The following is a 13,254-nucleotide window of genomic DNA, read 5'->3' as shown; positions in this document are numbered from 1 at the left end:
CTCTCAGGACTGTTAAACAACTTGTAAAATAACTCCCTATATAAATGATGTTATTAGATACCACACTAAATCAAAGTAATGTATAGTAAAGCATGTACATATTTATTGTTTCACATATTTTTGAAATTTGACTAAATTTACCATTTACCTAATATACAAGATTTACATAATATTTAATTTGGGGAATGTGGAATTGAATATGTGTATATTATGAATTATGGGACTGGAGAGATTTCTCAGCAGTTAAGAGCACTGGCTGCTCTTGCAGAGGACACAGGCACAATTCCCAACACCCATATGGCAGCATCCATAACTCTAGTTACAGGGAAATTCAATGCCTTCCTCTGACGTCCACAGGCACTACACGACACAGGTACACTGCATGACACAGGTACATTTACATACATGCAGACAATACACTCATACACCTAAATAAAATATTTTTAATTATAGGAATATTTAACAAATCAGCTAAGAAATAAAAGAGGATAGATTTTGGTAGGAAAAGTGAGAAAAAAATCTTTGAAATACTGAAAATGAACAATAACTGAGATGATTGAGAATTCTTTGGGGGGAAAAAAAAACCTCAATATGTTGTAGAAATGTGAAGTGAGAAGTTTGTGGGGAAGATAGATTCATTTATTTGCCTCTATTTGATCAGTGTATAATGGAGGGAAAATTTCCAGGTAGCTGCATTTAACACTGACATCAAGAGAGGAACAACTACCACACGAGCAGCTGTGGGAAAAAGAGTTTGGCTGCATAATCATGTCAACATGATCATCCTAAGTTCAAGTAATTTTCCAAAGTAAAGTGGTATTTGGATATTTTTCTGATAGACGCTTGGTTTTAAAGACCGGAAATTCATTACTTCATGCCGCGGTAGACAACGGTATCCATTACAAAAATCTCCTGAATACTGATTCAGTGACTAATTCTTTAAAAGCTTTTGTGACTATTCCTTGGCTTTTTGCCATTGTAGATTCTCAGTCGTTTCATTGTATCTCATAGGGTCCTAGAGCATTGACTCGTAGCTCTTCTGGCCATTTTGTGCATTTATACCCTTTATTAAGGGTAGTTTTATTAAGCTTAGAATCTTAGTGGCAAATAAGGCTCCTACGGCTATTATAAAAAAAATTACCATGAACTCTATAGCTACACAAACAACAACAAAATTATCTTTTCATAGTACTAAAGCTGAGTGCCCAAACCTGGCTTCAGTGCACAGGTATTAAGTTCCCAACAGAACCTCTGTGGAATGGCCCTTCTGTTTTCTTTCTAGTTTGTAGTGGCTACCTGTAATTCTTGGATTCTAGCCACATAAGTCTGAATCCTGTCTCTGTTGTCCTGTCGGCTTCTCCTCTAACTTTGTCAAATGTCTTAATACATCTTTTTGTCCATCAAAAATCACATGCAGGAAAACTTTTTTCCATATAAGTGGTGATTTAGAAGCTCTAGTGATTAAAATCTATTTACAAACCCTATGCTGCTTTCAATACATGTATCTCCAGAACTAAAAGAAATTTCTTTGCTCTTAAGCTTGTAGGATTTCCTGGAGATGACGGCATTTTTGTTCTTTTGTCTTCTCCACTCAATAACTCTGGGAAGAACAGAAATTATTCTTGAATATTATATCTCATTCCCCTGTTTACATTACACAACATTCAGGAATCCCACCACCCCTCTGCCATTACAACATATGACATTTGAGTATTCTTTCCACTTCCCTTGCTTCTAATCTAGTACAGTCTTACAGCGTTTCTCACAACAATAAACACTAAAATACTTCCCCAATAGATATCGAAAGTGCCTTTTCTCTTTTATATTCGTCATCCAATCCAGCTTTACTCATAGAGCGCAGTCTTGATTATATTGCTCCTCTCCAATTTTACACGTAGAGCACAGTCTTGATTATATTATTCCTCTCTCATCTCAAACATTTAGTGGAATACTAAAGGTATAATTAAACCTTCAAGCACATAATTATTTTGCTGGTATTTAGTTTTTAATGAATGCTTTTTACAGACTCTCTTTCACTTAAGATTCTCTGACTTTTTAATTTACACTAGACATTAAGCTTTTGATACTTATTATCTAGCTTAATTTTTAATGAATCTATGAATTAGATAGCTTAATTACAGTGATTTATGTAAGTAATCTGGATCACAGAGAGATTACCAGCATCCCTAGGCTTGTATAGCAGTAGGCACAGGTAGCCAGGAAGTTTCCAACCCAGGCAGTCTGACTCTACAGACTTTACTTGTATTTTGTGTTTATTGTTAAGCCCAGTTCTTTCCAAGTTTTCTATACTTTTTCTAATGGTACATTTGTATTTTCCCTTATATAAATACCCTCCATTGTGGCTAAGTTGGATTACTAATGGTTCACTATGTCCAGCTCAAGATTTGAATCATCTGTAGTTTTGTACACTCAATAATTTCCTTCAGGTGGAAACCTTGTTACCTTAAGCTCAGACCAAGTATCAACTCCTGCATGAATGTGTACAATACATTTTCAACAGACTACACTATTTTCTTTCCTTAGTGGAAGAAAGAAAAATTGAGGTAAGAATCAGGAATGAGTTATTACTTAAGAAAGCAGTGTTTCTAGTACAGTCTGCACATTTCACTCTGGATGTCTCCGTGTTCTGGAATGGTGCCGTTACACCTAGTGCCAACCATGCAGACAGGAGTTCTCCTGCCATGTGGCACTCACTCCTGGAGCAGCAGTGCCAGCATCCACTTGAATGGGAGAATGCTGACGGACTGCTTTGCAGATAAGAAATATTTAAGGAATGGAATTGTCCTAACTATGTAAAGAATGAGTACCCACAGTTCTCACAGACTTTAGTTAACTAAGATGAATGTATGCTAATAAAATTATCCCTTTTCCTCCTTTAAAGTTACAAAGCAGATAATAAAGAACAAAATAGAATCCACAGTTTTGAGGGTTCTGTGGGTTCCTGGAAACTCATGCTGTGCCAAGTGAGGTACAGCAAAGTAGCACCTGTCTCTTTCTTCAAATAAAATTTAATAGATAGGAGAGAATTGTGTCTCAGCATTTGTCTTCTCAACTTGAGGGACTGTCACAGTGGCTTATTACTCCATTCATAAAAATAGTCTTTGAAAGATGCATTGAAGTCTATTATAAAAAATTGTCTTTGACTACCTACATCGACAATAAAAAAAAAATACAGGAAGAAGTAAATTTGAATGAATTTTGAGTATGGAAGTGAGTTCAGAAATAATAAACCTAGTTAATATGTTGGGCATGAAGAGATGACTCAAAGGTTAAAAACACCGGGTGCTCTTGCAGAGGACCCAGGTTAGGTTCCCACCACCCACATGGTGTATCCCTGAGGGATCCACAATTCCAGTTGAAGGGGATTTGGTGCCCTCTTCTGACCTGTGCGGGCATTGCATGTCAGGGTTGTACTTGCATACTTGCAGACAAAACATAAAATAAAAATAATAAATAAAAATTTTAAGAGCTAGAATATGTATTACAAGGTCTTTGTTCTTGTGAACCACAGATCTGTTTATTTTCTAATACTAAAACAAATGAGAAAACTCAAACACTGAAAGAAGTCTAGTACTCTAAAGCATAAGAGTTGTTTGAAACATGAGTTAGAATTCCTAGCACATTGACCCAAAGCTTTTATGATAGTAACAAGCGTCTTCCATGTTATACCAACAAGGCACTTTGCCATGTTGTTCTGTAACACTTTTCTTGTACAAAACAGTTTATAGATCAGTGCCACAATGCCAAAAAACAGTTCTTTGAACCATCTGTGAAAGACTAGAATGAAGTGATCCTGCCTGTGAGATCTCTCTTCTAGTAGGCAGTGCTAGCTTCATATCTGGTTAGAAATATTCATTCTCATCAGTAATTATTATTTCACAGGTACAGGTTGTGAGCTTTGCTACAGAACATAACTGGGATTCTCTGGACTTTTATGATGGGGGAGACAACAATGCTCCAAGACTTGGAAGTTATTCAGGTAAAAGAGAAATTTGAGCTTACTTAAGATTCAGATATAATTAGCAATAAAGGGGGAAAAAGAAGAACTCACTGCAACTCTGACAGTTTAATTGAGAATCATGCACGATGAACTAAATTCCAAGTCTTAAAGGTAATGATGTGTCCTTGTGGCTTTTTAAACCATCTAGATTTCTAATTACATTTATACCATGTTTTGTTGATTCTTTTAGGTAAGTGATAATATTTACTGACTTATGGTTAATATTAGGTGTGCCTTTTCCTTAAAAATTAGGTTGAAAAATGGCAATTAAAAATTTGGCTGTGCTTTTGGTAATTATGATATCTTCACTAAACAGAACACTATATAGTCATTAAAATAATCTTAGAGACTGAATACCATAGCAGATGCCATCAAGTACTGTTAAGTGAGAATGGAGGAAATATAAAATTACTTCATTAAAATGAATAAAATTTTATAAAACTAATATCTCTATATGAAAACATACCAGATTTATAAATCTTCTGAGATTTAGTTAGGTTTTAAAGAAGATATGTGCAACATTTCAAAAGTTACTTCTGTTATACAGAAGCAAAAGTCATGAATCTAATTTTGCTATTTTTTTTTTTTATAATTACACCTCTTAAGCTCTAGAAGTATAAATACAAGTACAGATAAACTATGTGTTTACACACTGTAGATAATGTATTGGAAAAGTATGAATGGCTTTAAGCTTTCAAAGAAGTTTTAAAACATAATATAACCAATTATTCATAATCTAATGAGCAAAGGAAAGAAATACCTAGTCTAGAGAGTGGTTTGATTAAATACAACAACATGTTAGATGGTGATTCAGGAAGAAGCAAAATCCCATAGAACTTTGAGCATACTTTCATTTATGTTAAGGGTTAAGTTAATATCCTTACAAATAGTTATAATGATGAGAAAAGTGATTAAAAGGAAAGCAGCTGTTTATCACCAAGTGCTAGCTCTGTGTGAGGCTTGTCAGACACTTCTTCATTTGATTCTCCCAGCAGTCCTCCTGATGATTGAAGTTTACTAAGATTAAATTGCCAGAGGCTGTACAACTACTGTTAGATTGAAACCGGACCCAACTGGGCAGACTCCAACGCCAGAGCTCTTAATCACTAAGGTTCCCTAAAACTCAATGGTCGGTGACCTTTCAAGCTTCTGTTTACCTCTGTCTTCCGAGATCACAGTGGAGGAACTGAGGAACACAGGCTGAGAGCCGAAACAAACAAATGCAAATCAGGCGCATTCTGGAAGGGATTCTTGCGCTTTCCTTCTGGAAGGCACCTAGGAGAGGGCAGACGCACTTGTAGGAAACAAGTGTGAAGTGTCTTTGCTATTCAGAGGACGCCTTGCAGCACTGCCAACTCCTGTTTTTGAACTTCATGTCAAAACAAAATTGACAGTTATTTTCACGCTTGTCATTGAAACTGCTTGAATTGGATTCTTAGAGTATTTGGATTAAATAGGCAAGAACTAATTTGTTCAGGGAGATATTTTATATTTTCAGACTCAATAATTGAATAAAACAAGGTTTGTTTCCTTCAGAAGTTCAGAAATTCATTATCATGGATCTGCTAAGAGATAAGCTGACACTAAATCAAAACTGAGATATCTTTTTTTTTTAAAAAAAAGTTCACTAACAGCTTAACTGGCAGAGTATAAGAAATACCAAGTGCTTGAGGTGGTATTGAATTATTACACATGTTTCATTTATAAAAGGGAAATACATGAAGGTCTGCTCTTAGCCTACAATGTCGGCTATACCTTAAAAAAATCACATGCAAAATTTTAAAATAAGTTTGTTTTTAACTCACACATGGGAGATTGAAATCTCCATGAAAGTCAAAACAGGTGACATGTTAAATTCACTGCTTTTAACCTCACTGTTTCTGTATGTTTCTATTTTTATAGAATTATCTAGAGTCATCTCATAGGCCAGTCTCCTTGGAGACTGAAGTAGTGAAATGAAATAGGATAATGGGAGAAATATTTCTGCTAAAATTTCTCAGGTTTTTGACTAATACCTAATTTTAGTTAACAGTGTATTGGCTGATTACGAGTTTATGCAGTGTTATGTAGTCTCTTATTCGTGATCATTGACCTGCCTTCTCCACTCTCATTTCAGGAACAACAATACCCCACCTTTTGAACAGCACATCCAATAATTTATACCTGAATTTTCAATCAGACATAAGTGTTTCTGCTGCAGGGTTTCATCTTGAATACACAGGTACAGATAATATGTGTTCTCCAGGAAAGTTAAAATCCATGGGTTTATTACAAATATAATGTTGTGTCTATATAAACTATAGCAAGTTATTTAATATTTTTGAACCATTCTTTCATTTCAGCAAAAAAATTATGTAGATAAAATTGTTTTTAAAATTACCAGAATTTTCAAACACAATTTTTTTTTATTATGGGGAGGAATCATATTCACCCTCTTAATAAATTTATACATGTGCAATACAGTTGTATTAGTTACTTTTCTGTTGCTATGATAAGACACCGTGACTAAAGTACCTTACAGAAGGAAGAGCTTTTCGGGTTTATGGTTCCAGAGGGATAAGAGTTCATCATGGTAAGGGAGGCGTGGCAGGAGGCAGCTGAGCAGAAAGCTGAGCGCTCACATCTTCGAGTAGAAACAGGAAGCCAAGAGAGTGTAAAGTTGGGCCAAGACTATGACCTCTCAAAGCCTGCCCCCAATGATGTGTTTCTACCAGTATGGCCAGACCTTCTGAAGGTTCCATGACCTTCCCCAAACAGCAGACCAAGTGTTCAGAAACTTGGAGTCAATGGCAGACAATCTCATTCAAACCCCCACAGCAGTATTAATTGAAACCTAAATGATGTAACTTAAAACTCTAAAACTTACTCATCTTTTACAACTGAAATTTTTTGCTGGTGAAAATTAGCTCTCATTTCTATTTCTCATCACCCTTTGCAATCACTGCTGTACTGTTTATCTGAAAATGACTCTTTTAGATGTCCTATATTTAGAATATGCAGTATTCTTCCTGTGATTGTTTTATTTACTACATAACGTTCTCCAGGTTGTTCTGGGCTGTTGCATATAGAGGTCTAACTTATTATTTTCTAAAGTTAGACAATACTCCATTGTATGTCCATAAAATATTTTTTAATCTTTTCATTTGGTGATAAACATTTAATTTATTTTTATGTCTTAGTTATGGTGTTAACATCACAATGACATAGATGGGCAAATATCTCTTCAAGTTCCCAATTTCAATTGTCTTGGATGTATACTCAGAAGTAGGATTGAGGGAAAATGTGACAAATCCATTTTTAAATAATCTCCATATTGTTTACTATTATGACTATACCATTTTACATTCCAACAGTGTGCACAGAATCTAGTTTCTGACATGCCAGCAGTCTCCTGGATTTGATTTACATTAACCTTGTGTTTGGTGATTTACATTCATTAACAATTTATAAGGCTACTTTGGAAAGTTAGGTTTTAAAGAAACCTAACTTTTTTATTTTTTATTTTTATTTATTTATTTTTTATTTATTTTATGAGTGTGTTGCCTGCATGTATGTAAGTACATTGCTGTCCTGCAATGCCTGTGGAGGTCATAAAAGGGCATTGGATCCCCTAGAACTGGAGTTACAGATGGTTGTTAGTTGCCATGTGTGTGCTGGGGTCAAACAGGGGTCCTCTGCAGGAAAAGCCAGTACTCTTAACTGCTGAGCCATCTCTCCAACCCCTTTGCTCATTTGTAGTCAGACTATTTTTTTTTTTTTTACTATTGAAGTTTTTTGTATTCCTTGTATATATTGGATATTAATCTTTTTCCAAATATATAGCCTGCATATATTTCTGTCATTTTGGAGGTTTCCTTTCATTTTGTTTGTTTGCTTCCTTTAAATTGTAGAAGATGTTTTAATTTGATGAAGTCTTACTTGTCTATTTTTGTGGGATGCACTCTGGTATTATATACAATGGCCAAAACCAACCTTATGAAATTTTTTTTCCTGTGAATTCCTTTAAGAATTGTGCATTTTTGCATAATATATAGAAGACTTTCGTTCATTCTGATTTGTTTTTTAGTATGTTGCAGAGAGTTCATTTTTATTCTTTTGCATACGGATATATGATCTATATTCTATTCTCGTGCTCCATATTTTAACATTTTCATGGCCTGCTGTTTTACTTTAAATGTGAACAACTTTGAATCATTGATTTGTGGTGCTGAGGACTAAACCATGGCCTGGGGCAGGCTAATCACATGCCTTACCTTTGAGTTATCCCCACAACATGACTAATAAATATTTTAAATTAGAAGGTATTATGCATGGAGCTGTGATATCATCTCAGAATATGTTGGTTATTCAATGTCTTCTGTTCTCTCACATGCTGTATTAGTTACTTTTCTTTTTTAATATTTTATTTATTTTTATTTTATGTGTATGAGTATATTGCCTGCATATATGTGAGTGTACCCGTGTCGTGCAATGCCACGGATGTCGGAAGAGGGGTTCAGATTCCCCTGGAACTGGAGTTAATGACGGTTCATAGCCACCATGTTGATGCTGGGAATCAAACCTGGGTCCTCTGCAAGAACAGCCTATGCTCTTAACCACTGAGCCATCTTTCCAGCCCCTGCTTTTCTTTTGTTACAATAAAACACTATGACCAAGGCAACTGCTGGAAAGAAAAGATAATTTGGGTTACTGTTCTAGAGGGATAAGAGTCTATTAAGACAGGGAGACAAGGTGGTAGAAGTGGCCAGAACAGAGGAGCATTCACATCCTAAACACAACAGGAAGAAAAGAGAAAGCAAATTGGAAGTCAGACAAGACTATGAGCTCTCAAAGTCAGTCTCCACTGTTTCCTCCAGCAAGGCCACACCTCCTAAAGGTTCCTTGGCCCTCCTCAAACAGCACCACCAATTAACAGACGCTCAAACCTGTGGGGGCACATCTCATTCAAACCACCACATTCCATTTTTAGCCTTCATAGGCTCATGGGCATATCATAATGCAAAATATGTTTAGTCCAACATTAAAAATCCCCATTATTTTAACAGTCTCAACACTGTTCAAAAGTCTGAGATCACTCTTAATTGGTGTGGCAGTGCAGGTCTTTAATACCAGCACTGTGAGGCAGTGGGAGGTGGATCTATTCAGACTGAGGCCATCCTAGTTCTAGGCTACCTGGCACTACAGGGAGACCCTATCTTAAAAAAACTAAAACCCAAATCAAAATCAAACCAAAAGATTTTCTGAAGTCCTAAGTCAATATAGGAAAGAAACCTAGAAGATTCTTAGTCTTATTCATAAAATAATTTAAGAATAGACTCAAACAGAAGTTTTAGAATGATTTTATTATAATTCAAGGAAAAAGGCTCAGGGCATGCAAATTGTAAATCTCAGCAGCTGCCTTGTGGATGATAACAGACGGGAGAAGGAAGAACACCATGAAGCCATGCTGATTTAGAGTCAACATGGAGGTCAGACATGCAGGAAAGGGAGCTTTAAAGAGTAAATAAGGAATCCAAAATACTGAGACAGCCCAAAACGTTAGTGAAAATATAGTTAGAAAAGCAATATGAACAAGAAAAGGAGAGGTTATGACTTTCTGAGGAATTCGGATTAAGTGGGCAAGATTTGCAGAGAGCCACATGTCTCTGACCCTGATCCATAAGAATTGCACTAAGGGATGAGGATTTCAGGCAGGAAAAGTCCACCATCTCATTAATGTTAGGTACCAGGGTGCAGAACGCAGGAACAATAGAAGGAAGAAGATCATACCTGACCTCAGACAAGACTGAGTTTATTGAAGCACCTCAAATAGAGACATCAGCCTTCCTCCCTGCTGGAATCTACTGTTGTTCTGGGGGAAGGGGCCATTGGGAGTTATATAAGATATAGCTATGGCTGACTGACTACATGATCAGGGGCACTCTTGACAAGTTTATGGACCCCTTATGGCACCCTTTTCTTTGCACCATTTCCTCTGGTTTATCTTGAGAGACAGAGGGTTTATGATCTCTTCTTGGGACCTCAAGGAGACAGACTATCTTGGGAAGCAGGCTGCCTCAACAGTCCTCCCAGGAAGGAAGGAAGTCGCTGATTGATGATGAAGCTCTCTGCAACCAGGGAATTCTATCAATTAATGCACTAGATATTCTACCAATCTCTTTAGAATGGCTTTAGGTGAACTGGCCCTCACTGTCCAGGTGATTGACATGGAAAAACTGTAAAGTTAAGGTTCCAGCCAGCTCAGAGATTTTTTACTCTCTTAATCAACCTTCTATGGGGCTTTTTGCTCCTGTAAATGTTACAGAGTTCAAGATCACTGGGAAAAGACCACTCAGGGTCGAAAAGTTTTGAATCAGCTGAATCAATTTAGCTTGCCAGCGACTGTACTCTTTGAGTCAATTTAGAAAATGCAGCACTTGCTCAGAGGAAAGTAAGGCTTTTAAAGGTAAGGTCCACATCCTGACTGGTAGGTAGAAGATTTACTCAAAGACAAGCAGTCCATGTTTGTTCCTATAGGTGAACAAGCAGGCAGTTACAGAAGCCAGATAGCCACAACTGGAGCCTCCCATGATTCTATGGGTGTTCCTCAGTTCTTCCTGGAACATCTGGCCCTGGACCAGGGTAGAGTCTGGGATGGCTCATCCCATTTGTCTTATACAAAATGGAGGAGCTCAGGCTATTATATAACAAAGTCTCTTCTGAGACTCAAGGCACTCTCTTATGTCTAAGTCCCTAGAAAATTTAAAAAAAAAATGCAGACTTACAGAATAAAGTGGCAGAGATATCCATTCCTATTCAAACATGGAGGACAGGGCTTATTGAGGAAATACAGGACCATAGTGTAGCAGAGTTCAGGACCATTGGGAAAACCCATTCAAACTCAATAGAATTAAAATTAGCCAAATCTTTATTCTAACTACGCATAGTGACCACTGTCCGAGGATAGGCATGGAATCTCTGGTGCCCTTCTAATTAAGGAGGGAGTCTTTAAGGGTAAAGAACACATTGCTTTATCTTGTGGAATGTGCAGTTGTAAGAGGAGAGATTACACTTCCCTCTGAGCCTAGTCATAAACATGTATTCAGAATCCAAAAAAACAATAGTTAATAACCCCACGACAGTCACAGGACCGATGGGCATTTAGGGGTCAGGATTGCTGTTTAGTTTTTGGAAAATAAAAGGAAAGACAGAGTAGGAGACAAGAAAGAAGAGCCACACCTGCAACAGGCAAGGGATATATCTTCCTTTATTCAAAGAAGATACAGTGAGAGGTAGAGGCTGTCCACAGGAACCAAGCATCTACAACTAGATAAGGAAAATGGGGGGGGGGGAGTTTATACCAGGGTTGTGGGACACAACTGCACTTAGTGGGGAGTTGAGTTAGTGTCCGGGCTTGGTGTCCTTGGAGTGATTGAGGGTCTCCTTCTCAAGATTATTTCCCCAGAAACTGGCAGGAGTATTATCTATAGCCCCAGAGGAGACAGGTGGGCTCCACACACACTTGTTCTCAGGCTTGGGAGTGACCAACTAATAAGGGGTGAGCAGAGCCAAGCTTGAGCAGGCCCAAACTGCCAATTTAGGGCAGTTAGACACTTTGAAGGGATTTATGGCTTTCCCTAATGAGGCTTGTGGATCTTCTCCAATTCACACATTCTATTAGTTACATTTTTTTCTGCTTCTTCTAAGTAAACAGGTAACAGCATCAGGGCAGGGACACTGCTATCTGTGGTTAGCCATTACCTGGAGCCAGGCCTCTGAGGGAAAGGAGGGGATCCTTGGAACTAATTTCAACCTTAGGGCTGACTTGCCTGAGACAAAATGGAGCTGGGGGTCAAGATGGAGTTGTCACTAGCACAATAGCAAGACCAGAAATCAGCAAGGCAAACTCCAAGTCCTTTTGCTCAATATCCAATGTCTAGGACTTTAGTTCCATAGATGGCTCTGCCTCTATAGCTTTGTCGCCTGCAACATACATCTCTCTTTTCATCGGATTTTACTCCCTGTATGCAGCTCTCCCTGGCACGTTTCTCCAGGCTCTGGCATCATCAAGATCTTGGGCATGTCATTTTCACAGCTTCAATGCAGTGACCTCAAGACTCTTGGCAGTTTAGAGCCTTCTTTACATAGGGAATCCCCTGCTACACACTGCCTGTTCTCAGTAGTTCTCTAAAACTGCATAGGAAAAATCAACACCACCTCACTCTTTCATCTTTTCATGCTTCTAAAACCAGTATAAGGCAGACTGCACTGCAATGTTTAGCTGTCAGTTTAGGATGTCCCTTAGGTCCCTAGTGACATTAGCACTACATTTTGTATTTTGTGGTTTTCAATGAGCAGAAATTCCCTTAGGTTTTTTTCCTTTTACAGTGGAACTTTAGCTGGGAGGGTCTTGCTGGAGGGCAATGTTTGCATTGTTCACTATGGATCAAGAGGCCCATCCTTAATGGCTTGATCTCCAGAACAATGACAGCCTCCTTACAGCACCTGCCCTGGTTACAATATTGTTTCTTACTGCTCTCTTTGTATCCAAACTGTACAGTTTGTACTTTTTTACTGCCCCATTGTGAGCTTTCATTATACACCTGCATACAATTTATCAATAGTAACCAATCCATAGGTTCAAATTTAAGCTGCCTTGAAATTTCCTCTGTCAAAGAAATAACACTATTGTCTTTTATTTTGGCCTGAGACCAGTTCTTAGACTAAGGGCAGAGGGTAGCCAGAACCTTGCTGTTAAGTCCTTGCTTCCTTCTCCCTCTGAAACATCTTTAGCTTGATCTCTTTTCTGATGCTGTGATAAAACGTGGAGACCAAGACAACTTACAGAGTTTATTTGAGCTTACAGTTCCAGAAAGAGTCCATCATGGCCCCTGAGAGGCATGGGGGACGAAGCTGCTGGAGCAGTAAGCCAACTATTTGTGTCTTCTTAAGGAAGAAGAGAGAAAGCAGGAAGTGGGGCAAGGCCATGAACTCTCAAAGCCCCCAGTGACCTACTCTGCACATCAAGGCCACACCTTTGAAATGCTCCATTCATCTCCCCAAACAGCACTACCACTCACCAAATATTCAAATACTTCAGCTTATAGGGAACACTTCTCATTAAACCAGTACATATGACTTTTAGTATTGTTTAAATTACAAATACTGTTGGGATTTCTTTTGAATCTGAAAATTACTTTGGATATATGGGTATTTAAAAAACTAATTTTTTCTGGGATGTTGTTTGTTCAGTA

The 13,254-nt window shown here is 37.7% G+C and overlaps 1 protein-coding gene across 1 annotated transcript in view; it reads left to right on the top strand.

Annotated features, from left to right (window-relative positions):
- LOC103747790 (CUB and sushi domain-containing protein 3) overlaps positions 1 to 13,254 on the top strand; it is a 473,923-nt gene that overhangs the window by 315,710 nt on the left and 144,959 nt on the right. The window contains exons 25-26 of the mRNA XM_008850327.1: positions 3,904 to 4,000; positions 6,138 to 6,242. Of these exons, the coding sequence (XP_008848549.1) occupies positions 3,904 to 4,000; positions 6,138 to 6,242 (202 nt within the window). The remainder of the gene's footprint in view (positions 1 to 3,903; positions 4,001 to 6,137; positions 6,243 to 13,254) is intronic.

Source organism: Nannospalax galili, unplaced genomic scaffold, assembly GCF_000622305.1.
Source record: "Nannospalax galili isolate Female #2095 unplaced genomic scaffold, S.galili_v1.0 scaffold1485, whole genome shotgun sequence".
Lineage (NCBI taxonomy): Eukaryota > Metazoa > Chordata > Mammalia > Rodentia > Spalacidae > Nannospalax > Nannospalax galili.
Note: the sequence above shows the minus strand (reverse complement) of the source record. Positions and strands in the feature narration are given on the sequence as shown.